General features: G+C 49.0%; 1 protein-coding gene across 1 annotated transcript; it reads right to left on the minus strand.

The window, feature by feature from the left end:
- Positions 1 to 10,637: 10,637 nt before the first annotated feature.
- On the minus strand, positions 10,638 to 11,282 carry LOC308239697 (claudin-34-like; the record flags this gene model as incomplete). The annotated part of the gene is made up of 1 exon (XM_080652508.1): positions 10,638 to 11,282. One exon carries the CDS (start codon positions 11,280 to 11,282, stop codon positions 10,638 to 10,640), a length of 645 nt encoding a protein of 214 aa, XP_080508634.1.
- Positions 11,283 to 25,672: the final 14,390 nt, after the last annotated feature.

Below are 25,672 nucleotides of genomic sequence, written 5' to 3' on the forward strand. Positions count from 1 at the left end.
TATGAAACCATTTTCTTTCCATTTCTCTGGAATTCTGGCTGGAAGGAGACTTCGAATCTGGCTCTGGCCGCTGACCTGACTGCAGTGCCAAGACTGAAGTGACTGTGGCACTCAGCTCATGGACTGTTGTCATGGAAACGTGCGCGTCCGTCCCATGCTATGGCTACTTTGATCTGTCCCAGGTACAGAGCAGAGGTCACACTGCACCATTAACACGCAGACATCTGAACCCTCTTTAGGCGTTTCCAGGCCCTTTTCAAAGCTTCTAAATCCTGTTGGGATGTGAACAAGGAAACTGAGAAAGAGCAGGAACTGGAACCCGTGTGGGAGGCACGAGTGCTGATGGGCCACCTTGGGCAAGCCCCTGAATGCCCTCCCTATCCCAGGGCCTTCGTTGTCTTGATTTTCAGTGGAGATAATAATCCCTGACTCGGAGGACTGTCTGTGGCAGTGGTCTGCAAACTCACTAGTCAGCAGAGCCAAATATCAATAGTACGATTGAAATTTCTTTTGAGAGCCAAATTTTTTAAACTTAAACTATATAGGTAGATAAATTCTTATTAACTTAATTAGGAAACTCCTAAGCTGGCCTTTGCTAAAAACGTCCTCAATATGATTGAGGTACAATCAAGGGGCCAAAGAGCCGCATGTGGCTCGCGAGCTGCGTTTTACCAACCACTGGTCTATGGGATTGGAGAAAATGCGGAATAAAAAGCCCGGCACATCGCCCCTTCATAAGTAGCTGCTATTAGTGATCACTGGGTTCTGTTGCATGGAGTAAGCCTTAGCTTCCAGCATTGTGTCTTGGCTAAGAAGACTGAGGACCAAAAGTTATTTTGGGCCTTGTCACTAGGGACCAATCCAATGCCGATGCTTTCCCTCAAACTTGCCAAGGGATGTCAATATCACCTGCACTGTCTTCACAGGCACCCACTGCCCCTGGCTAGGTACCATGTCGGAGGGAGGGTTAAGGAGCCATGCCCACATCAGAGCCTAATTATATGCTGCCTGTAGGCCGTGAGTAGGCTGAGAACATTCCTTTTTTTTTTTTTAATCCTCACCCAAGTATATTTTTCCATTGATTTTAAGGGAGATTGGAAGAGAGAGGGAAAGACAGAGAGAAACATCGATGTGAGAGAAACACATGGATTGGCTGCCTCCTGCATGAGCCCTAACCAGGGCCCAGGCCAGGGACGAGCCTGCAACTAAGGTACGTGTCCTTGACCAGAATCGAACCAGGGACCCTTTGGTCTGCAGGCCAATGCTCTATCCACTGAGGCAAACCAGCCAGGCCTGGCCATGAACGTTCTTGACCATAGAACAGGAAACCTGGCAAGTACCTGCCTCAGTTTACCCCGCAAAACACTAGGCTGAGCCTGCACAATGAGAGTTCCAATTCTTGGGTGCACACATGCTGCAGCCGGCGCCGATGTTTTGTGTAAGTGGGTGGTAACCTCAGGCTTAAAAAGATCCTCAGGTGAGCAGGAATACAAGTTCTGTTTTGTGATGCCTCTTGTTGTTTGTGTATCATTAACAGTTTTTCCATGTCCATAAATACCTTTCCACTGAAGCATCCATCTTATAAAAAAACTGCTGTTTGAAATTTTAACCCTGCTATTTTGGCTTCTGTAAACGCTTGCTTGCTTAAATAATAAGGAAAATAAGACTACTCCCATTCCAGAGAGGCTGTGGACTATGCCCCAGACAGAGCTGTCAGTGCTGACACCAGGCCAGGCCTTGAGATATGGTCTCATGGCCCCTTCCCAGCACGTAGGCCTTCTTTCCTAGAAGGCCCGAAAGTCTCATTCCAAATTTAGGAGACAAAAGAGCTAGGAAAAGTATAAATAGAAAAGGTTTCCTCCATGTGGGGGGGGCACAATTTGAAAGGCACATTTTCTCTGACCCTGCACTTAATAAAATGTAACTCCCTTTCTCTACGCGTGGCTTGGTTTTTTTCCCGGTCTTCTGTAACACTACAACAGAATGTTAAATGACTTCATAATATACTAGTAGATGTTCTGCTATAATTTGTTTCAGACTTGTGACTGGCTTCTAGTTCAAGCTGGACATCACACACATGAACATCCTTGCTACTTACAGAGTGGCCTTGACTCTTTTTAAAAATATAGATATATTTTTATTGATTTCAGAGAGGAAGGGAGAGGGGGGGAGAGAGACGGAAACATCAATGATGAGGGAGATTCATTGATTGGCTGCCTCCTACACATCCCCTACTGGGGATCAAGACTGCAACCTGGGCATGTGCCCTGGACCAGAACCGAACCTGGGACCCTTCTGTTGGTAGGCTGGTGCTCTATCCACTGAGCCACACCAGCTAGGGCTTGAATTGACTCTTACTGCCCAAGCACAGTCTATGGTTTTATTTTGTTTTTAATCCTTACCCTAGACAGGGGTCCTCAAACTATGACCCACGGGCCACATGCGGCCCGCCGAGGACATTTATATGGCCCGCCGGGTGCCGCTGCCTGTCCTTCTTAGCAGCCAACTCGTCAGCTATGGGCCCGCAGTGCGCATAGGAAGTTTTTTTTTTTAAATAAATTTTATTCAGATTATTACAATTGTTTCTCCTTTTTCCCCCCATAGCTCCCCTCCACCCAGTTCCCACACCACCTTCTGCCCTTACCTCCCCCCCCACTATCCTCATCCATAGGTGTATGATTTTTGTCCAGTCTCTTCATGAACCCCCCCATACCCCTTTCCCCCTGAGAATTATCAGTCCACTCCCTTTCTATGCCCCTGATTCTATTATATTCACCAGATTATTCTGTTCCTCAGGTTTTTAATTCACTTGATTTTTAGGTTCACTTGTTGATAGATATGTATTTGTTGTTCATAATTTTTATCTTTACCTTTTTCTTCTTCCTCTTCTTTAAGAATACCTTTCAGCATTTCATATAATACTGGTTTGGTGGTGATGAACTCCTTTAGCTTTTTCTTATCTGTGAAGCTCTTTATCTGCCCTTCAATTCTGAATGATAGCTTTGCTGGGTAGAGTAATCTTGGTTGTAGGTTCTTGCTATTCATCACTTTGAAAATTTCTTGCCACTCCCATCTGGCCTGCATACTTTCTGTTGAGAAATCAGCTGACAATCGTATGGGTGCTCCCTTGTAGGTAATTAACTGTTTTTCTCTTGTTGCTTTTAATATTCTCTCTTTGTCTTTTGCTCTTGGCATTTTAATTATGATGTGTCTTGGTGTGGTCCTCTTTGGATTCCTTTAGTTTGGGGTTCTGTGTGCTACCTGAACTTGTAAGTCTATTTCTTTCACCAGGTAGGGGAAGTTTTCAGTCATTATTTTTTCAAATAGGTTTTCAGTATCTTGCTCTCTCTCTTCTTCTGGAACCCCCATAGTTCTGATGTTGGTACGCTTGAAGTTGTCCCAGAGGCTTCTTACACTATCTACAACTTTTTGGATTTTTTTTCCTTTTTGCTTTTTCGGTTGAGTGTTTTTTGCTTCTTTGTATTTCAATTCTTTGACTTGATTCTTGTGTTCCTCTAGTCTGTTGTTGGGTCTCTGTATAATATTTTTTATTTCAGTCAGTGTATGTTTAATTTCTAGTTGGTCCTTTTTCATATGTTCGAGGGTCTCGTTATATTTATCAGTCTTTTCTAGAATATTCTTGAAAAGCTTTATAACCGTGGCTTTGAATTCTATATCCAGTCATTTGTTTTCCTCCATTTCTTTCGTTTGTGATCTGATTCTTTGTCGCCGCATTTTCACTGCTTCCCTGAGTTGGTAGGGTAGCTTTGTATGCTAGGTTTCCTATATGGCCCAGTGGGTCGGCCTCCCCAGTTAACCTGAGGTGGATACTCTTGGTGCACCCCTTTGTGGACTGTGTGTACAGCCTTGTTCTAGTTAAGTCTTGATTGTTGTTGGTATCACTGGTAGGAATTGACCTCTAGGCCAGTTGGCTGTGAGGATCAGCTGTGTCTATGCTGGGAGAAGTTCGGTGCTGGAGACAGCCTTATAGGATTAGACTTGCCAAATTGCAAAAGCCTCTGTGCTCAGCTTGGATGGGGTGGAGTCTCAGGGCAGAGCAGACTGTCTTGGCTTCCTGTTAGCCTTGCCCTTGTGCGCGTGTATGCACCTCCAGACCTCTGCCTTCCCCGGCTCCCAAGTCTGCGCCCGAGAGTCCAGATTCCCCCCGCAAGAGCATGGGTCCCCAGGGGCTCGCCTGGAACTGGGGTTCAGTGCAGTCAGAACTGGAGCTCAGTCAGTGCAGTCAGGAGCTTCCGACTCCCTTCTGCTAGGGAAAGCCTGTGGCAACCTCTGCAGTCTTTGTGCACACTGGCGCACGCGCCTCCAGACCTCTGCCTTCCCCGGCCACAAGTCTCCGCCCGAGAGTCCAGATTCCCGCTGCAAGAGCGTGGGTCCCCAGGGGCTCACCTGGAACTGGGATTCAGTGCAGTCAGAACTGGGGCTCAGTGCAGTCAGGAGCTTCCGACTCCCTTCTGCTAGGGAAAGCCTGTGGCAACCTCCGCAGTCTTTGTGCACACTGGTGCGCGCGCTTCCAGACCTCTGCCTTCCCCAGCCACAAGTCTCCGCCCAAGAGTTCAGATTCCCCCCGCAAGAGCGTGGGTCCCCAGGGGCTCGCCTGGAACTGGGGTTCAGTGCAGTCAGAACTGGGGTTCAGTGCAGTCAGGAGCTTTCGACTCCCTTCTGCTAGGGAAAGCCTGTGGCAACCTCCGCAGTCTTTGTGCACACTGGTGCGCGCGCCTCCAGACCTCTGCCTTCCCCGGCTCCCACATTTGTAGAATGTAGGTCTGCATTTCACTGAAGACCAAAGTAAGAAAGAAAAGGTATCTAGTTGTAAGGTCAAAGGTGGAAGGCCATAGGTTATTCCAATGTATAAATGGGTTGTTCCAGAAATTCATTTGCAGTTTCCTTCTAACGCACAAAGGAGATTCCGATGGAATCCACATCATAAGTGGCCATTAGATAAACCTTTCATTCCCAAAGCCTACTGAAGCCTGACTCGGTGGGAAGTACTATTTCAAATGCACCATCACTTCTCTCCTCATGTCCCGGTAAAAATGCACTCTCACCAAGAAAGCTATCTCCCCGGTATCACCGAGTCAGCAGGATAGAGCATGCCAGGTGACAACAGCGTTGGCATGAAAAGAAAGGTTAGATGGGAAGATCATGCTCTGTGCTCAGAACAAGAATCCTGGAGTCAGCAGCAGGGTGGGTTTAGCAGTGAACCCGGAGCTCAGCACCACACAGAGGCCCCGGGGGGGGGCCTGCCCCCCTAACATTTGCCCTCCTCCTCAGCCACCTGGGTTGGCTGGCTTTCTGGTGCTGAGGTGGCTGCAGCAGTTGTGCGCCTTCCCACGCAGACTATAAGCCCAGTGAGAAAGAGGAGACTCTATACCACGTGGACCTCTTGTCTAGGAAGAGAGGAAGTGCCCTCTCCCTGCTCGGCACCCCTAAATCCACAACAAAATGCTGGAACCAAAATTCTGATGTTCAAATAAAAACAACAAAATTCTAATGATCAGCAACAGGTTTGGTTTGGTTTGGTTTTGAATCCTCACCCGAGGATACTTTTTCATTGGTTTTTAGGGAGAGGGAGAGACAGAGAGAAACACTGATGTGAGAGACACACATCGATTGGTTGCCTCCCTCAGGAGCCTGCAACCAAGGTAGGTGCCCTTGACCGGAATTGAACCCGGGACTCTTTGGGCCGCAGGCTGATGCTCTATCCACCCTGCAAAACTAGCCAGGGTGGCAATAGGTTTAATAGTTCCACAGGTGTGTACTCAGAAGCCAGCCCCACTGCATTGGCCTAACCAAGTCTCACCCGGGCCTGACCTCTTGCGGGAGGTCTCCTCTCAGAGCTTGGGAGGGCAACACCGAAAAAAACTGGGGCCCCACCAGTGGCCCCGGGGGAGCAAGTAACTAGACCTGCCACGTGGACGCCTTGCTATGCAGAAGGGACCGCTGCAGGTTAGCTACCCACTAGGTGGCGACCTCCAATGGGAAATAAAGATAAGTGAGCAGGGACTGGGTCCTCAAACTTTTTAAATAAGGGGCCAGTTCACTGTCCCTCAGACCTTTGGAGGACCGGATTACAGTTTAAAAAAAAAAAAACTATGAACAAATTCCTATGCTCACTGCAGGCCCGGGACGAGTGGGCTGCTAAGCAGGACAGGCATTGGAAGCTAGCAGGCCGGATAAATGTCATCAGTGGGCCGCATATGGCCCGTGGGCCGTAGTTTGAGGACGCCTGGCCAGTTTGGTTCAGTGGATAGAGTGTCTGCCTGTGGACTGAAGGGTCCCGGGTTCGATTCCAGTCAAGGGCACATTTCTGAGTTGTGGGCTCAATCAATGGTTCTCTCTCATCACTGATAGTTCTGTCTCTCTCTCCCTTTGCCTTCCGCTCTGAAATCAATAAAGAACATGAAATTAAAAAAAGATTTCATGGCTCTCCATCCCCTAACCCAGCCGTGGGCAAACTACGGCCCACGGGCCCGATCCGGCCCGTTCGGCTGTTCTATCCGGCCCGCGGAGCCGAAATATCAGAGGGTTCTCTTGCTCTCCCCTCCGCTCCTTCACCAGCAGCAGTGTTAACATGGCAAGGTCGGGAAACACGGCCGCAGCTCCTTTTTCTGAGTGGGCGGATTTATATCCCCCATTCAGTAGAAGGAACAACCTCTCAATCTTCCAGAGGCTCCTTGTAATGCCCGCGGACGCGTCCCCCGACATCACCCTGGGAATGCGTAGACACATTATCCTGGTGATGTAGGGAGACACGCCCCTGGAGAGCACAGTATCAGAGCCTTTCTGAGGTAAGATTAAGAGCTCTACTCAAACACAATTTTTTCCTGTTCCCACATTCTGTACATCACAATGACTTGTTAATAAAACAACAAAGACTTTCAGCTTTTAGTCACTTCAACTGGTGGCCTGTCCTTTGTCACAAAACCCTGAAACAGCACCAGAAGAGGTGCAACTGGAACTCATCGATCTTCAGTCTGACTTTGTCCTAAAGGAGAAATTCAGCTCTCTTGAACTAAGAGACTTTTATGCTGCACTTAATGAACCCACTTTTCCAAACATCCGGAGGATGGCACAGAAGATACTGGTGCTGTTTGGGTCAACTATGTTTGTGAGCAGACATTTAGCATCATGAACATCAACGAAGCCCCTCACAGATCCAGCTTAACTGACAAACACCTCAGATCTATCCTGAGAATAGCCACAACAAAACTAACTCCAGACTTTGATGCATTAGCTAAAAAAGGAGACCAACAACACTGTTCCCACTGAAGTTGATGTTTTAAAGACCAAAAACCTTTCAACACAGTCTACATTTCCATCTACATCTACGTCCCGGGCATAATTTGGAAGTTGCACTAAAGAAAATGTTTAATTTACTGTTTACACATTTTATTCTTTTCTATTTGTTTTAGTTTTAAATTATTTTATTATATTTAAGTTTAATTTGAAAGGCTTTTGTACCTTTCCTTTGTTAGGCAATTTTATTTTGCCTTTGCCATCTTCCATTTATTGAAGTTTCAAATTATAATAATTAGTGTTTACATTCTTCTTGTTAAAATGTTTGAAATGAATAAAACTATTGAAATAATAATAAAAAAAAGACCAGCCGAAACCGGTTTGGCTCAGTTTATAGAGCGTCGGCCTGTGGAATGAATGTTTCTAGTTTTCTATCCCTCTCCTTTCTTCTCTGTAAAATACCAATAAAATATATTTAAAAAAAAAAAAAGACCATACCCTTTTATGTAATGATGTTTACTTTGAATTTATATTAGTTCACACAAACACTCCATCCATGCTTTTGTTCTGGCCCTCCGGTCCAGTTTAAGAACCCATTGTGGCCCTCGAGTCAAAAAGTTTGCCCACCCCTGCCCTAACCCCTCCCAACAGCTGAAAATGAGAGGGAACAAAACATAAACTTCAGCTCAAGACTGTTACATTAATGAACACGGAGGGCTCTACCCTGAGGCGGCTCCAATGTCCCAGAGGCCTAGCAAGCAAACCGAAATCTAAGCCTGGAAATGCCACAAGATCACCACAGCCAAACCCCAAAGACAGCCAATCACAGACAGCCAGCTGGCTGCCCGCCCCAGTCCTTCCTTCCTTCCTTTCCTTCTTCCACACTTTCCTCCTTTCCTCTGGCTCCTGTCAACACAGCCTCCCAACCACTTCGGGATTGGACCTGTCCAATCAGAATCGATTTTTGAGCAAATAAAATTGAAACATTGTAAATATGCCTCTGTTTCTGTTTCAGCAGCTCCTGCGTCAGAACAGGGACCCAAAGGAGCCCCCCTAACCCCCTCACCCAGACAGCCTCAGGAACAAAGAGCAAGGACACAGGTACCTGCTGGGCCCTGGAGTGCATGGCCTTCTCGCTGCCGCCAGAGATGCGGGCAAGTCCCTCTGGGTCCTGCATCCCAGCGCCCGGGCCTCCGTGTTAGGAGCTTGCAGACTTTAGCTGAGCATCTCTTTCCGGACTGGTCCACAAACTGCCTGGAACTGGGCTGGTTCCCAACGGACACGGAGCCGGAGCCCGGGAGAGACTGCGTCCCTCTTAGAACCTGGAACGGGGGCCAGGGAGGCCTCAGGTGAACACAATTTGGCTTTAAGATTGAACAAGTAGAGCTTGGTGGTTGAGTGTTGACCTGTGAAACAGGAGGTCAGGGTTCGATTCCTGGTCAGAGCACATGCCTGGGTTGCAGGCTCCATCCCCAGTAGGGGGTGTGCAGGGGAAGCCAATCCATGATTCTCTCTCATCATTGATGTTTCTCTCTCTCCCTCTCCCTTCCTCTCTGAAATCAATGACAATATATTTTTTAAAAAGAGTTGAAGTCCTTCTACAATGGAAATGTCCTTGCTGAGGTCTCAGAGCAGATAGGCACTGTGATTCCTCAGTCTTAAGTAGAAAGCCTGGAGGAAGGGGAAGGTGAGGGGAGAAAGTGTGACGTGATGGGAGCCAGGGCCAGGCCACGGGGCGGCCTCCCTGAACGGGCCTTGGCCCAGGACGGTGGGGTAAGCTGACCTGGGTCCTCTGGGGCGCCTCTGTTCTGTTCCACTTGCAGAGGTCCCCTCCCCACCCACTCTCCTCTACCTAAAATACGGCCATCACCCGACTCTGCTCCCACTTGCACCTGCTGGTGTCCAGGAGGCACGCTGTGCCCCAGGCGCGACCTCTGCTAGGCCTCCCTCCGTGAGTGCTGTCACCAGGCACCCCTCCCTGCCTGGGGCCTCCGGCAAAGGGCCCGGCACTGCCCCACGCTGGCCCTGAACCCAAAGGCCACATGGCAGCCTCTGGCTCCTGGGCACCATGGGAGGATTCCCGGGAGGAGGAGGAGGAGGAGAGAAATGCCACCGCCCTCGGCGCCCTCGCTGTGCTGCACCCGCGGGAAATGCGCGGGACACCTTCTCCTGCCTGATTCCTGTGAAACAAGAATCCAGTGAGGCCCTTACACAGTCATTCCCAAAGAGCCCTGGACAGGGGCTTGGAACTCTCTTCCCCGCTTCCCAGAGCAGACCCGCCCTGGTGGCCGCCTCACCTTCTGCGTCTCAACCCTCATGACCTGTCCCCTTGCTCTCTGGTGACACTGAGGGCGAAGAGGGGACAACAGACCTCTTGCCACAGCCCAGCGGTTCCGTCATTCCCACGCGTGACCAGCAGGAGGCAGGCGCGCCGCCCTCAGCAGGGTATCAGGTTCCAGAAACCAGTCCTCATCAGAAGCATGTCACTGTGGAGAACGGTATGGAGTTTCCTGAAAAAACTAAAAATAAAACTGCCATTTGACCCAGTGATCCCACGTCTTAAATACTCCTTGAGAAGAAGCTCATTTCAGCCAGCCAGTTTGGCTCAGTGGTTGCGCATCCACCTAGGAACCAGGAGGTCATGGTTTGATTCCTGACTGGGGGCTTGATCCCCAGTGGCGATGTGTAAGATGCAGCCAATCCATGATTGTGTCTCGCCCCCCACCCTGGCACCAAGCCGGTGGACCTCAGGCTACATCCCCCACCTCCCAGTGGCCACACCCCCATATGGCGGAGCTTGACAAGTGACCTCAGGCCATGCCTCCAGCCTGGCCCAGACTGGGAGAACTCAGGACACACCCCCAGACCCAGCCAGTGCTGGGGGACCTCAGGCCGTGCCGCCCGCGTGGCCCAGGCTGAAAGACCTCAGGACACACCCCCCGACCCTTGCCAGGGCTGGGAGAACTCAGGCCATGACTCGCACCTGGCAGGGCTTTGCAGAAGACCTCAGGACGCACCCCCGCCATGGCCCATGCTGGGGGACCTCAGGCCATGTCCCAACCCCGGCGCCAGGCCAGGAGACCTGACGCTGCGCCACCCAATCCGGCAGGGCTTGACAAAGGTGGGACCAGCCAGGTCTGGATCCAGCCCAATGGAAGCGGGGGCTGGTTGGGTCTGGGTCTCGCAATATTTTGAGGTGCACATGGGTGGGTGGGGACTTGTCTCTGGGTTTTTGAGCCCAATTTGCACATAGCAGGATATGGTCACTTGCTGCTCAAGATGACCTTTGCCATGGTCATGAATCCTTGGACCCATTTCATAGATACTTCACCCCCATAAACTGCTCATCATGGATTTGCAAAGCTATACAACCAGGAATTTCACACTTGCGAGACTTCGGGGTACACTTGGTTGTCGGGGGACAGCTGGAAAGAGATGGTAAGCAGCCCACTCAACAGCATCAGGGATGCAGCCAGGACCGCCAGGGGCACCATGCTGCCGAGCTTCTGCCGGTCGGGCCTGAAGGGGATGTGGAAGGATGGCGGGAAGGCAATGCCCTCTTCATCCATCACAGCCTGGTTGTTGGAGATCACGACAATGAAGATCAATGTGCCAGCTATGATGCTCAGGACTCTGGAAGCGAAGAACAGATTGCCGGTGGTGTCCTTCTGAAGCTGTCCCGTGTACACTCTGCGCAGGCCCATGACCATGAGCCCTTTCCCCAGGAGCCCGAGGAGGATGGCGGCCAGCAGCAGGTGCTGATCGATGCGAATATCCAGCGGCAGGTAGGTGTCACTGTAGGTGTAGCGGTGACACGCTATGGGTCGGCTCTGCAGGCTGTTGGGCTGGTAAGTGCAGACCTTCCACATGCCCACGCAGGCCATCCCCCAGGGCGGGGCGGGGCTGCTCTCTATGTACCATACCCGCCAATTGGCCAGGCCCGTGCAAACCATGGTGAGGATCCATCCCAGGATGTTGAGCACTAAACTCGCTGCCTGGCAATTGGCCTTGTCGAACAAGGCCATGGCTCTGTATCCAGGGGATCTGCAAACCAATAGACGCTGTCATGAGGATGGGACCCCCGGCCTGGAATGGCCCCCTGAGGGTGAGTGGCACTATACTGGAGAGGGAAATGCCATATTCCAGAATGGAGACACTTGACCCCCATGCTCTGCTGGCGAAGGGTCCTTGGGCAAGATTTACTGAAAGCCTTAAAGTATACAGACTTTCACCCTGCAGGACAGGTAAGGGGTTAGAGCGTCTTCTCAACCGGCCCAGATTGCAGAGCTCAATCCCTGGTCAGGGCACATAGAAGAATCAACCAATGAATGCATCAGTCAGTGGAACACCACATCGATGTTTCTCTCTCCCTCTCTCTGTCTCTAAAGTCAATCAAAATATGTTCAAACTTTCAAACAGGCAGTTCCACTTCTGGACTTTTGTTGAAAGATACAATTAAGATTGGCTACAGCAGGCATGTTTGAGCATCGACCTAAGAACCAGGAGGTCAGGGTTCGATTCCTGATCAGGGCACATGCCCCCGCTGTATGCTTGATCCCCAGTGTGGGGCATGCAGGAGGCAGCCAATCCATGATTATCTCTCATCACTGATGTTTCTCTCTCTTCCTCTCACTCTAAAATCAAGAAAAACAAATTTTTACAAGACAAATCTTATATAAAATGAAGGGGGTAGGAAGAAAGGAAGGAAGGAAGGAAGGAAGGAAGGAAGGAAGGAAGGAAGGAAGGAAGGAGTGATGGATGGGAGGAAATAAGGAAGGAAGAAGTGATGGATGGGAGGAAATAAGGAAGGAATAAAGGAACGAAGGAAGGGAGGATGGAAAAAAGGATGGAAAATAGAAAGGAATGATGGATGAATGGATGGAAGGAAGGAACGATGAATAGAAGAAAGAAAGGAAGGATGCATGAATGGAAAGAAGGAAGGAAGAGAAAGAATGGAAGGAAGGTTAGAAGGAAGGAAGGAAAGAAAGAATGGAAGAAATGAAGAATGGAAGGATGGATGAAAGGAAGGAAGGGAAGAAGAAAAGAAAGATGAAAGGAAAGACGATATGAAGGAAAGAAGGAAGGAAGGAAGGTTGAAAGGAAAGAAGAGAGTGAAGAAGTTAGAAAGGAATGAAGGAGAGAAGATAAGAAGGAAAGGGGAGCTGTTAGGAAGGAAGAAAGGAAAAAGGGAAGAAGGAAGGAAAATAGGAAGGAAGGATGGATAGATGGCAGGAAGGATGGGAAGATGGAAGGAAGGAAGGAAGGTAGGAAGGAAGAAAAGTAGGAAAGAAGGCAGGAAGGAAGGACAGATGGAAGGAAAGAAAAAGGAAGGAAGGAAGGAATGTTGGATGAATGGATGGAAGGAAGGAAGGAAGGAAAGAAGGGAAAGGAATAAAGGAATGAAAGAAGGCAGGAAGAAAGGAAGAAGGAAGAAAGGAGTGACGGATGGGAGGAAGAAAGGAAAGAAGAAAAGAAAGATGGAAAGAAAGACGAACTGAAGGAGAGAAGGAAGGAAGGAAGGGTGGAAGGAAGATAGGAAGGATGGATGGATAGATGGCAGGAAGGATGGAAAGATGGAAGGGAGGAAGGAAGGAAGAAAGCAAGGAAGGAAGGAAGGGTGGGCGGATGGAAGAGAGGGAGGAAGAAAAGAAGGAAGGAAGAAAGGAAGGAAGCATGTAAGGAAGAAAGGAAGGACTAATGGATAGATGGCAGGAAGGAAAGAAAGAAATAAGAAACAAAGCAAGAAAGAAAGGAAGGAGAGAAGGTAGGAAGGAAGGAATGATGGAAGGAAGGAAGAATGGAAGGATGGATGGAAGGAAGGAAGGAAAGAAGAAAGATGGAAGGAAAGATGAAATGAAGGAAGGAAGGGAAGGAAGGAAGAAAGGGAAGGAAGGGAGGAAGGAAGGAAGGAAGGAAGGAAGGAAGGAAGGAAGGAAGGAAGGAAAGGAAGGAAGGAAAGGAAGGAAGGAGGGAAGGAAGGAAGGAAGGAAGGAAGGAAGGAAGGAAGGAAGGGAGGGAGGGAGGGAAAGGAAAGGAAGGAAGGAAGGAAGGAAGGAAGGAAGGAAGGAAGGAAGGAAGGGAGGGAGGGAAGAAAGGAAGGAAGGGAAGGAAGGAAAGGAAAGGAAAGGAAAGGAAAGGAAAGGAAAGGAAAGGAAAGGAAAGGAAGAAAGGAAAGAAAGCCAAAGCTAAAACTGTAAATGCCTCGAGATTAAGGCTAAGCATAGCCAGTTGCAAGCAGCCAACTAGTCTTTATACCAGCCTTGGGCAAACTAGGGCACGCGGGCCGGATCCAGCTGTTCTATCCGGTTCTCTTGCTCTCCCCTCCGCTCCTTTACTTTGAATTTATATTAGTTCACACAAACACTCCATCCATGCTTTTGTTCCGGCCCTCAGGTCCAGTTTAATAACCCATTGTGGCCCTCGAGTGAAAAAGTGTGCCCACCCCTGCTTTATACTATAGTCCACCAATGCTTTCTTTATTAATGCATTTTGTCTGTAAAAATCTGCCCCTGTGCTTCTTGACAGGGAAAGGCTCCTAACCACCTCCAATTTGGTGCTACCCGATTCCAGTTGATTTTTCTCATATGAACTCTTGGGAGGTTCGTTTTTTTTTTTAATTTCTTTATTGATTAAGGTATTACATATGTGTCCTTATTCCCCCATTACCACCCACCTCCCATTCATGTGCTTGCTTTTTGTTTAAAAAGAGCAACTTCACCAACCGACATGGACCAGTGGTTAAGCGTGGACCTATGAACCAGGAGGTCAGGGTTCGATTCCCGGTCAGGGCACATGCCCGGGTTTTGGCCTCGATCTCCAGTGTGGGGAGTGCGGGAGGCAGCGGATCCATGATTGTCTCTCATCATTGATGTTTCTCTCTCTCTTTCCCTCTCCCTTCCTCTCTGAAATCACTAAAAATATATTTCTAAAAAAATTAAAAATACTAAAGAGAGCAACTTCCTCTATGGAGCTATTTTGACACTGTCCCTCCTAGAGGTGGAAGCACCTGCCTGCTCTCCAGGACACCAGCTTCATCAAAGCACACAGCAGGCTCGCCTTTCCTGAAATGTGTCCTCTGGAGGCCAGGGGTCATGTGTGTTCTTCTGTGTGTGTCCAGCATCCAGCACACGGAGGCTCAATAACCATGTGTTGAAGGCATGGCGGACAAGGAGAAGTGGCTGAGGAATGTGGATAGCAAGCCCTTACCCAGCACTTATGTTATGCCAGGCTCTCCGCAGAAGCATGTGCACTGAGCCGACTGGCTTCTTCTAAACACAGGCCTGGGAACAGAAACTGGCCCTGCCCGTGGGGCTCAGTTGGTTGGGTGTTGCCCTGTGCACTGAAGGGTCTTGGGATTGATTCTGGGTCGGGACACATGTCCAGGTTGTGGGCTCCATCACGGTTGGGGTGCATGAGGGGGGCAGCTGATCGATATTTCTCTTTTGCATCAGTGTTTCTCTCTCCCTCCCTCCCTCTCTTCCTCGCTCTCTGACTTTAAAAAATAATAACAACATTGGTGTGCTTATATGCATGGACACAATTCCTTTGGTTGACTATTTCCCTCCCTCCCCAACACTCCCCAGCCTGCCCGCTGTAATTTGACAGTCTGTCCAGTGCTTTACTGCCTCCACATCTATATTTGGTTCATCAGGTTATAATGTTCTTTATTTTCTATAAATGAGTGAGATGATGTGGTATTTTTCTTTCATTGCCTGGCTTATTTCACTTAACATAATGCTCTCCAGATCCATCCCTGCTGCTGCAAATGGTAAGAATTCCTTCTTTTTTATAGCAGCGTAGTATTCCATTGTGAAGATGTACCATAGTTTTCTAATCCACTCATCTGCTGATGGGCATTTAGGTGGTATCCAAATGTTAGCTATGGTGAATTGTGCTGCTATGAAAATAGGGGTGCATATATCCTTTCGGATTCGTATTTCTAGTTTCTTGGGCTATATCCCTAGAAGTGGGATAACTGGGTCAAATGGGAGCTCCATTTTTAGTTTTTTGAGGAAACTCCATACTGTTCTCCAGAGTGGCTGCACCAGTCTGCATTCCCACCAGCAGTGCACGAGGGTTCCTTTTTCTCTGCATCCTCCCCAGCACTTGACTTTGGTGATTTTTTGATGATTGCCATTCTGACAGGTGGAAGACAGACACTGGGCAAAGGCTTTGCTCAAGGACATAAGAAAGGGTGGAAATGGAGAGAAACAAAAGAAAGCATCTGAGGTCTTGCTCTGAAAGGTTAGTCTGAAGAGGAAATCTCCATTCCCCAGCCAGAAAAAGAAAAAGGCTAATATTTCAGTTATGGTTTAGCTATAACATGCAATGACTTGTGCCCCAGAACTCTCCCTGTCATGTATGGGGACCCCACCAGGAAGATCTCAACCCTGAGAAACCACAGCCTGAAGAGGAATTTATGGCTCCAGTTCTGGCTTCTCCACTGTATGATGTGGCTGTCTTCCCCCAGCCTGTCCCTCCTGCAGTAGCCCTTCTTCTGGCCAATGGACCTATCACTCACCCAACTCATTATGTCCAAAAATCTGTACGTCTCCCAAGATTCCTCCTTCTCTCTCCCCCTTCCCATCCAATGGGTCACTGAGTTAGGTAGATCGTGTCTGGTTTCACACAGTTTTCATAAGTTTGCCCAACCATGCATTCTCGCAGCACAGCACGTCTTGAAAATAGTGCTCATGACTACTATAGGGGCTGAGATTTGACAAAGCTCATGAGTGATTGAAGGAGCAGAATATAGTGGATGATGATGATGATGATGCGGATGATGACAACAATTATGTGCCAGGAACGATTCTAAGTACTTTTCAGTATATTATCACTTAATCTTCCCAGCAATCCTCTGAGTTCCATATGAATATCCCACTCAACTGACAAATGAGGAGATTGAGCTGGGTGCGCACTCACACTTGCACACACACACACACACACACACACACACACACACACACACACAACATAAAATATGGAACCCAAGGACCTAGTTTGGAATAAAGTTTCTACCACCTGCTGCCTCTGTGTGCCTCTTATTGTTTTAAATTAAAATGATTGGGGTGACATTGGTAGACTTGATCATATAGGTTTCAGGTGTGGGTTCCTATGAGATAAGATCTGCATATTGCACTGTGAGCCCGCCCCCCAAAGTCAAATCTTCTGGCACCTCATATTAGGGCCCCCTTCACCTCCATCCCCTACCTGCACACCCCCTACGGGGGATCTAGCCCGCAACCCAGGCATGTGCCCTGACCGGGAATCGAACCGTGACCTCCTGGTTCTTAGGCAGACGCTCAGCCTCTGAGCCACGCCTGCTGGGCTCCTTGAAAATTCTTACACCAAACTTCAATGAAGCTTTAAAGAGTTCTTGGCATTTGGAGACATACATTATTACTTAGGTCAATTTTTTTTTAATGATTTGATACTTAGGACCTTGTATGAAACCATTTTCTATCCATTTCTCTAGAATTCTGACTGGAAGGAGACTTGGAATCTGGCTCTGGCAGGTGACCTCACTGCAGTGACCAAGACTGAAGTGACTGTGGCACTCACCTCATGCACTGTTGTCATGGAAACGCGCGAGTCCATCCCGTGCTAGGGCTACTTTGATCTGTCCCAGGTGCAGAGAGCAGAGGTCAAACTGCACCATAAACACACAGACATCTGAACCCTCTTTAGGTGATTCCAGGCCCATTTCAAAGCTTGTAAACCTGTTGGGATGTGAACAAGGAAACTGAGAAAGCAGCAGGAACTGGAACCCGTGTGGGAGGCACATGTGCTGATGGGCCACCTTGGGCAAGCCCCTGAATGCCCATCCCCCCATTCCAGGGCCTTCGTTGTCTTGATTTTCAGTGGAGATAATAATCCCTGCCTCGGAGGACTGTCTAGGGCAGTGGTTGGCAAACTCACTAGTCAGCAGAGCCAAGTATCAACAGTACAATGGTTGAAATTTCTTTTGAGATCCAAATTTTTTAAACTTAAACTATATAGGTAGGTACATTGTTATTAACTTAATTAGGGTACTCCTAAGCTGGCCTTTGCTAAAAACGTACTCAATCTGATTGAGGTACTCTCAAGGGGCCAAAGAGCCGCATGTGGCTCGAGAGCCACGGTTTGCAGACCACTGGTCTATGGGATTGGAGAAAATGGGGAATAAATTGCCCGGCACATCACCACTTCATAAGTAGCTGCTATTAGTGGTCATTGGGTTCTGTTGCACAGAGTAAGCCTTAGCTTCCAGCATAGTGTCTTGGCTAAGAAGGCTGAGAACCAAAAGTTATTTTGGGCCTTGTCACTAGGGACCAATCCAACGCCAATGCTTTCCCTCAAACTTGCCAAGGGATGTCAATATCACCTGCACCGTCTTCACAGGCACCCACTGCCCCTGGCTAAGTATCGTGTGGGAGGGAGGTTAAGGAGCCATGCCCACAGCTCTGACCTCATCACAGCCTAATTATATGCTGTGTGTAGGCCACGAGTAGGCCGCGGATAGGCCAGGAACATTCTTTTTTTGAAAAAAATCCTCACACGAGGATGTTTTTCCATTGATTTTTAGGGAGAGTGGAAGAGAGAGGGAAAGACAGAGAGAAACATCGATGTGAGAGAAACACATGGATTGGCTGCCTCCTGCATGAGCCCCAACCAGGGCCCAGGCCAGGGACTACCCTGCAACTAAGGTAAGTGTTCTTGACCAGAATCAAACCCAGGACCCTTTGGTCCGCAGGCCAATGCTCTATCCACTGAGGCACAGCGGCTAGGGCTGGCCATGAACGTTCTTGACCATAAAACAGGAAACCTGGCAAGTACCTGCCTCAGTTTACCCCAATATACACTGGGGCAGGCTGAGCCTACACAATGAGAGTTCCAAATCTTGGGCACCGAGGCCCCAAGGGGGTGACCCCACCCTAACGTTTGCCCTCCTCCTCAGCCACCTGGAATGGCTGGCTTCCTGGAGCCGAGGTGGCTCAGCAGGTCCCCGCCTTCCCACGCAGACTATAAGCCCAGTGAGAAAGAGGAGACTCTATACCACGTGGACCTCTTCTCTAGGAAGAGAGGAAGTGCCCTCTCCCCTGCTTGCCCCCCTGAATCCACAACAAATGCTGGAACCAAAATTCTGATGTTCAAATAAAAAAAACATAATTTTAATGTTCAGCATCAGGTTTGGTTTGGTTTGGTTTGGTTTTGAATCCTCACCCAAGGATACTTTTTCATTGGTTTTTAGGGAGAGGAAGAGACAGAGAGAAACACTGATGAGAGAGACACACATCAATTGGTTGCCTCCCTCAGGAGCCTGCAATTAAGGTAGGTGCCCTTGACCGGAATTGAACCCCGGACTCTTTGGGCCGCAGGCTGATGCTCTATCCACCCTGCACAACTGGCCAGGGTGGCAATAGGATTAATAGTTCCACAGGTGTGTACTCAGAAGCCAGCCCCACTGCATTGGCCTAACCAAGTCTCACCCGGGCCTGACCTCTTGGGGGAGGTCTCCTCTCAGAGCTTGGGAGGGCAACACCAGAAAAAAACTGGGGCCCCACCAGTGGCCCCGGGTGAGCAAGTAACTAGACCTGCCATGTGGACGCCTTGCTATGCAGAAGGAACCGCTGCAGGTCAGCTACCCACTAGGTGGCGACCTCCAATGGGAAATAAAGATTTGTTAGCAGGGACTGGGTCCTCAAACTTTTTAAATAGGGGGCCAGTTCACTGTCCCTCAGAATCTTGGAGGGCTTGATTACAGTTTTTAAAAAAAAAAAAAAAAACTATGAACAAATTCCTATGTTCACTGCGGGCCCAGGATGAGTCGGCTGCTAAGTAGGACAGGCATTGGCACCCGGCCGGCCGGATAAATGTCCTCAGAGGGCCGCATATGGCCCGGGGGCTGTAGTTTGAGGACGCCTGGCCGGTTTGGTTCAGTGGATAGAGTGTCCGCCTGTGGACTGAAGGGTCCCGGGTTCGATTCCAGTCAAGGGCACATTTCTGAGTTGTGGGCTCGATCAATGGTTCTCTCTCATCACTGATAGTTCTGTCTCTCTCTCCCTTTGCCTTCCGCTCTGAAATCAATAAAGAACATGAAATTAAAAAAAGATTTCATGGCTCTCCATCCCCTAACCCAGCCGTGGGCAAACTACGGCCCACGGGCCCGATCCGGCCCGTTCGGCTGTTCTATCCGGCCTGCGGAGCCAAAATATCAGAGGGTTCTCTTGCTCTCCCCTCCGCTCCTTCACCAGCAGCAGTGTTAACATGGCAAGGTCGGGAAACACGGCCGCAGCTCCTTTTTCTGAGTGGGCGGATTTATATCCCCCATTCAGTAGAAGGAACAACCTCTCAATCTTCCAGAGGCTCCTTGTAATGCCCACGGACGCGTCCCCCGACATCACCCTGGGAATGCGTAGACACATTATCCTGGTGATGTAGGGAGACACGCCCTTGGAGAGCACAGTATCAGAGCCTTTCTGAGGTAAGATTAAGAGCTCTACTCAAACACAATTTTTTCCTGTTCCCACATTCTGTACATCACAATGACTTGTTAATAAAACAACAAAGACTTTCAGCTTTTAGTCACTTCAACTGGTGGCCTGTCCTTTGTCACAAAACCCTGAAACAGCACCAGAAGAGGTGCAACTGGAACTCATCGATCTTCAGTCTGACTTTGTCCTAAAGGAGAAATTCAGCTCTCTTGAACTAAGAGACTTTTATGCTGCACTTAATGAACCCACTTTTCCAAACATCCGGAGGATGGCACAGAAGATACTGGTGCTGTTTGGGTCAACTATGTTTGTGAGCAGACATTTAGCATCATGAACATCAACGAAGCCCCTCACAGATCCAGCTTAACTGACAAACACCTCAGATCTATCCTGAGAATAGCCACAACAAAACTAACTCCAGACTTTGATGCATTAGCTAAAAAAGGAGACCAACAACACTGTTCCCACTGAAGTTGATGTTTTAAAGACCAAAAACCTTTCAACACAGTCTACATTTCCATCTACATCTACGTCCCGGGCATAATTTGGAAGTTGCACTAAAGAAAATGTTTAATTTACTGTTTACACATTTTGTTCTTTTCTATTTGTTTTAGTTTTAAATTATTTTATTATATTTAAGTTTAATTGGAAAGGCTTTTGTACCTTTCCTTTGTTAGGCAATTTTATTTTGCCTTTGCCATCTTCAATATAAGGTATGTTATTGTGCTATGATTCCTCCATTTTTTGAAGTTTCAAATTATAATAATTAGTGTTTACATTCTTCTTGTTAAAATGTTGGAAATGAATAAAGCTATTAAAATTAAAAAAAAGACCGTATCCTTTTATGTAATGATGTTTACTTTGAATTTATATTAGTTCACACAAACACTCCATCTGCATGCTTTTGTTCTGGCCCTCCGGTCCAGTTTAAGAACCCATTGTGGCCCTCGAGTCAAAAAGTTTGCCCACCCCTGCCCTAACCCCTCCCAACAGCTGAAAATGAGAGGGAACAAAACATAAACTTCAGCTCAAGACTGTTACATTAATGAACACAGAGGGCTCTACCCTGAGGCGGCTCCAATGTCCCAGAGGCCTAGCAAGCAAACCGAAATCTAAGCCTGGAAATGCCACAAGATCACCACAGCCAAACCCCAAAGACAGCCAATCACAGACAGCCAGCTGGCTGCCCGCCCCAGTCCTTCCTTCCTTCCTTTCCTTCTTCCACACTTACCTCCTTTCCTCTGGCTCCTGTCAACACAGCCTCCTAATCACTTCGGGCTTGAAGCTGTCCAATCAGAATTGATTTTTGAGCAAATAAACTCGAACCATTGTTAATATGCCTCCGTTTCTGTTTCAGCAGCTCCGGAGTCAGAACAGGGACCCAAGGAGCCCCCCTAACCCCCTCACCCAGACAGCCTCAGGAACAAGGAGCAAGGACACAGGTACCTGCTGGGCCCTGGAGTGCATGGCCTTCTCGCTGCCGCCAGAGATGCGGGCAAGTCCCTCTGGGTCCTGCATCCCAGCGCCAGGGCCTCCGTGTTAGGAGCTTGCAGACTTTAGCTGAGCATCTCTTTCCGGACTGGTCCACAAACTGCCTGGAACTGGGCTGGTTCCCAACGGACACGGAGCCAGAGCCCGGGAGAGACTGCGTCCCTCTTAGAACCTGGAATGGGGGCCAGGGAGGCCTCAGGTGAACACAATTTGGCTTTAAGATTGAACAAGTAGGGCTTGGTGGTTGAGTGTTGACCTGTGAAACAGGAGGTCAGGGTTCGATTCCTGGTCAGGGCACATGCCTGGGTTGCAGGCTCCATCCCCAGTAGGGGGTGTGCAGGGGCAGCCAACCTGTGATTCTCTATCACCATTGATGTTTTTTCTCCCCTCTCCCTTCCTCTCTGAAATCAATGACAATATATTTTTTAAAAAGAGTTGAAGTCCTTCTACAATGGAAATGTCCTTGTTGAGGTCTTAGAGCAGATAGGCACTGGGATTCCTCAGAGTCTTAAGTAGAAAGCCTGGAGGAAGGGGAAGGTGAGGGGAGAAAGTGTGACGTGATGGGAGCCAGGGCCAGGCCACGGGGCGGCCTCCCTGAACGGGCCTTGGCCCAGGACGGTGGGGTAAGCTGACCTGGGTCCTCTGGGGCGCCTCTGTTCTATTCCATTGGCAGAGGTCCCCTCCCTCCCCCCTCTCCTCTACCTTAAATACGGCCATCACCCGACTCTGCTCCCACTTGCACCTGCTGGTGTCCAGGAGGCACGCTGTGCCCCAGGCGCGGCCTCTGCTAGGCCTCCCTCTGCGAGTGCTGTCACCAGGCACCCCTCCCTGCCTGGGGCCCCCAACAAAGGGCCCAGCACTGCCCCACGCTGGCCCTGAACCCAAAGGCCACATGGCAGCCTCTGGCTCCTGGGCACCGTGGGAGGATTCCCGGCAGGAGGAGCAGGAGGAGAGAAATGCCACTGCCCTCAGCGCCCTTGCTGTGCTGCACCCGCGGGAAATGGGCGGGACACCTTCTCCTGCCTGATTCCTGTGAAAAAAGAATCCAGTGAGGCCCTTACACAGTCATTCCCAAAGAGCCCTGGACAGGGACTTGGAACTCTCTTCCCCGCTTCCCAGAGCAGACCCGCCCTTGTGGCCGCCTCACCTTCTGGGTCTCAGCCCTCATGACCTGTCCCCTTGCTCTCTGGTGACACTGAGGGCGAAGAGGGGACAACAGACCTCTTGCCACAGCCCAGCGGTTCCGTCATTCCCACGCATGACCAGCAGGAGGCAGGCGCGCCGTCCTCAGCAGGGTATCAGGTTCCAGAAACTGGTCCTCATCAGAAGCATGTCTCCCAGGAGCTTCCCTGTTCAAACAACCAGAGGTTTGACTCACTTAAAGAACACACACCCTCTTTCAAACCTGGCTCAGTGGATAGATCATAGCCCCACGGCGTGAAGGGTCCCGGGTTTGACTCTGGTCAAGGGCATGTACCTTGGTTGCAGGCTCAATGCCCAGTAGGAGGCGATCAGGAGACAGCTGATGGTGTTTCTCTCTCACAGATGTTTCTAGCTCTCTATACCTCTCCCTTCCTCTCTGTAAAATCAATAAAAATATGTTTTTTTAAAATGAGACCGACTACAGGTGTTTACCTGGGAACCACTTCCCAGCCATTCCAGACCTGCATGGAGAGTGGGTAAGACTCCGCCCAAGGCCAGCCCTGACCATTCATGGGATGCAGAGGCTCCTTTCAAACCCGTGGGAAGGGAGCCGTGGTCTCTCACTCAGTGCAGAGGCTGTGACTTCCTCCCAGATCTAAGGACAGTGTGCACATCATGGCAGGCAGCGAAGGGACATTTCCTAAAGAATGCTTCTACCACCTCACACTCGCTCCCTCACAGGGAAGAGGGAAGATTCCGTTGCCCACAGATCGGATTCAAAGCCGAGAGGCAAAGGATCCATTGACCATTCTAGGGTCACAGGCACTGTCTTCGGAACACATATTTGAATAGCTCATAGGCTTTTGCCCCAGGGGAAATTTTTTGAAACACTGTGCTCTCAGAGTCTTAAATTCTCTCTTTTTTATTTATAGAATCTTTCTTTTTATTGTTTAAAATGTTACATATAGTAGTATATATATCTCCTTTTTTCTCCCCATTGACCTTCCTCCAGCATCCCCTACCCCCTGTCACATGCCCTCATCCCACCGCCCGAGTGGTGGAGTTATGGTCAATTTGCATATTCAGAATGGCAATCATCAACAAATCAACAAATGACAAGTGCTTGTGAGGATGTGGAGAAAAGGGAACCCTCGTGCACTGTTGGTGGGAATGTAGACTGGTACAGCCACTGTGGAGAACGGTATGGAGTTTCCTCAAAAAACTAAAAATAAAAATGCCATTTGACCCAGTAACCCCACTTCTTAAATACTCTTTGAGAAGAAGCTTACTTCAGCTTAGCCCGTGTGGCTCAGTGGTTGAGCATCCCCCTAGGAACCAGGATGCCATGGTTTGATTCCTGACTGGGGGCTTGAAACCCAGAGGGGATATGTAAGATGCAGCCAATCCATGATTGTCTCTCATCATTGATGTTTCAATCTCTCTCTCCCTCTCCCTTCTGTTCTGACATCAATGAAAATATTTTTTAAAAGAAAAAGAGCTCCCCTCTCTTAACAAAAATAAAAACTTAAGAGGCAGAGGGACATATTATGCAAGAATGACGAAATAAAAGTGTAGAATTACTTTTGAAGCATTTAAAATTCTGGTATTTATTAGATGTTCATAAGAAACTAGAGGCCCGATGCACGAAATTCATGCAAGAGTAGGCCTTCCTTCCCTTCACTGCCAGCACCGACTTCCCTCTGGCACCCGGACCCAGGCTTCCTTCTGGCCGCAGGCAGGCACCTGGGCTTTCCTCTGGCCACTGAATGCACCTGGGACCTGGGCTTCCCTCACATCCCCTGCTTTGTCCAGAAGTGTGTCTGGGCTAATTAGTATATTAAGCTTTTATTAGTATAGATAGTTGTTATGTTTAAAGGTGTACTATGGTTAGGGAAGGAAATGTCCCTTTTTTTAGAGAATAATTTTGAAGTGCATAGGGATGAAGGAACGTGATGTCTGGGTTTGCGTTCAAGTTCTTCGGAGAAAGCAAAGTAGAGGAAAAGAATGGAAGGAAGTTGAGAGAAAGCAAATATGGCAAAATCTCAGTAACTGCTGAGTCTGGCAATGGAAGGGGGATTCCTCCCGCTCTTCTGCTTTTGCACAGGTGGGAAATTGCATGTGGCGGAGAGATGTTAGGGCCAGGCCATGGAAGGTCAGGTGAGTTGTTTTTAGTGGGAGTTTGAGAGGGAGCTGTGAGAATCCCATCAACTCTCATTTCCACACAGTAGGAGTATAGAATTGATTATCCTACATGATAAAGAGGGAATATGCAAATTGACCATATCTCCACCACAAAGAAGGCAGTGCCCACAGTGGAGACAGGGTTTACGGAACACAAGATGGCTGCTCCCACAGCATAGGCCAAGTTCCCATAAAGAGCCTTAATGAGCAATCAGGAAGACCTGAGGCTGCGCCCCCATGGGCCTTGACAGGGAACCTCAGGCTAGGCCCCCCACCCTGGCACCAAGCCTGGGGACTTCAGGCTGCATCCTCCACCTCCCAGGGCTTGAAGGGGGACCCTCAGGCCACACCCCCATCTGGCGGAGCTTGACAAGGGACCTCAGGCCATGCCTACTGCCTGGCCCAGACTGGGAGACCTCAGGCCACACACCTGCCCGGGCCAGTGCTGGGGGACCTCAGGCCATGCCTCCCACCTGGCAGGGCTTGGCGGAAGACCTCAGGACGCGCCCCGCCATGGCCCATGCTGGGGGATCTCAGGCCATGTCCCAACCCTGACGCTGGGCCAGGAGACCTAACGCTGCGCTCCCCCATCCAGCATGGTTTGACAAAGGTGGGACCAGCCAGGTCTGGATCTAGCCCAATGGGAGGGCGGGCTGGCTGGGTCTGGGTCTCCCAAAATTTGGAGGCGTATGTGGGAGGGCGGCGAATTGACTCTGGGTTCCGTGGTGTGCCCCAGACTCTGACAGGAGGAATATTTTCCTATACATTTTACTACTTTTCTTTCATCTCTGATATTTCTATTATAGAGAAAGGGCAAATAGCAATATTAAAATATTTCCTCTAATTAATTCCATTTTAATGGGCATGAATTTCATGCCTAGGACACAAGTTTAATCAATAATAAGTAAAATCCAGATTCAGTAAGACAGGTGCAATGTGGTTTCTTTAGAATTTTTTTAATGAAAGTTCCTTAACCAATCGATGAGCCCAATTTGCACATAGCAGGATATGGTCACTTGCTGCTCAAGATGACCTTTGCGATGGTCATGAATACTTGGACCTATTTCATAGATACTTCACCCCATAAACTGCTCATCGTGGTTTGCAAAGCTATGCAACCAGAATTT

Source organism: Plecotus auritus (genome assembly GCF_963455305.1).
Source record: "Plecotus auritus genome assembly, chromosome: X".
In the NCBI taxonomy this organism is placed as follows: Eukaryota; Metazoa; Chordata; class Mammalia; order Chiroptera; family Vespertilionidae; genus Plecotus; species Plecotus auritus.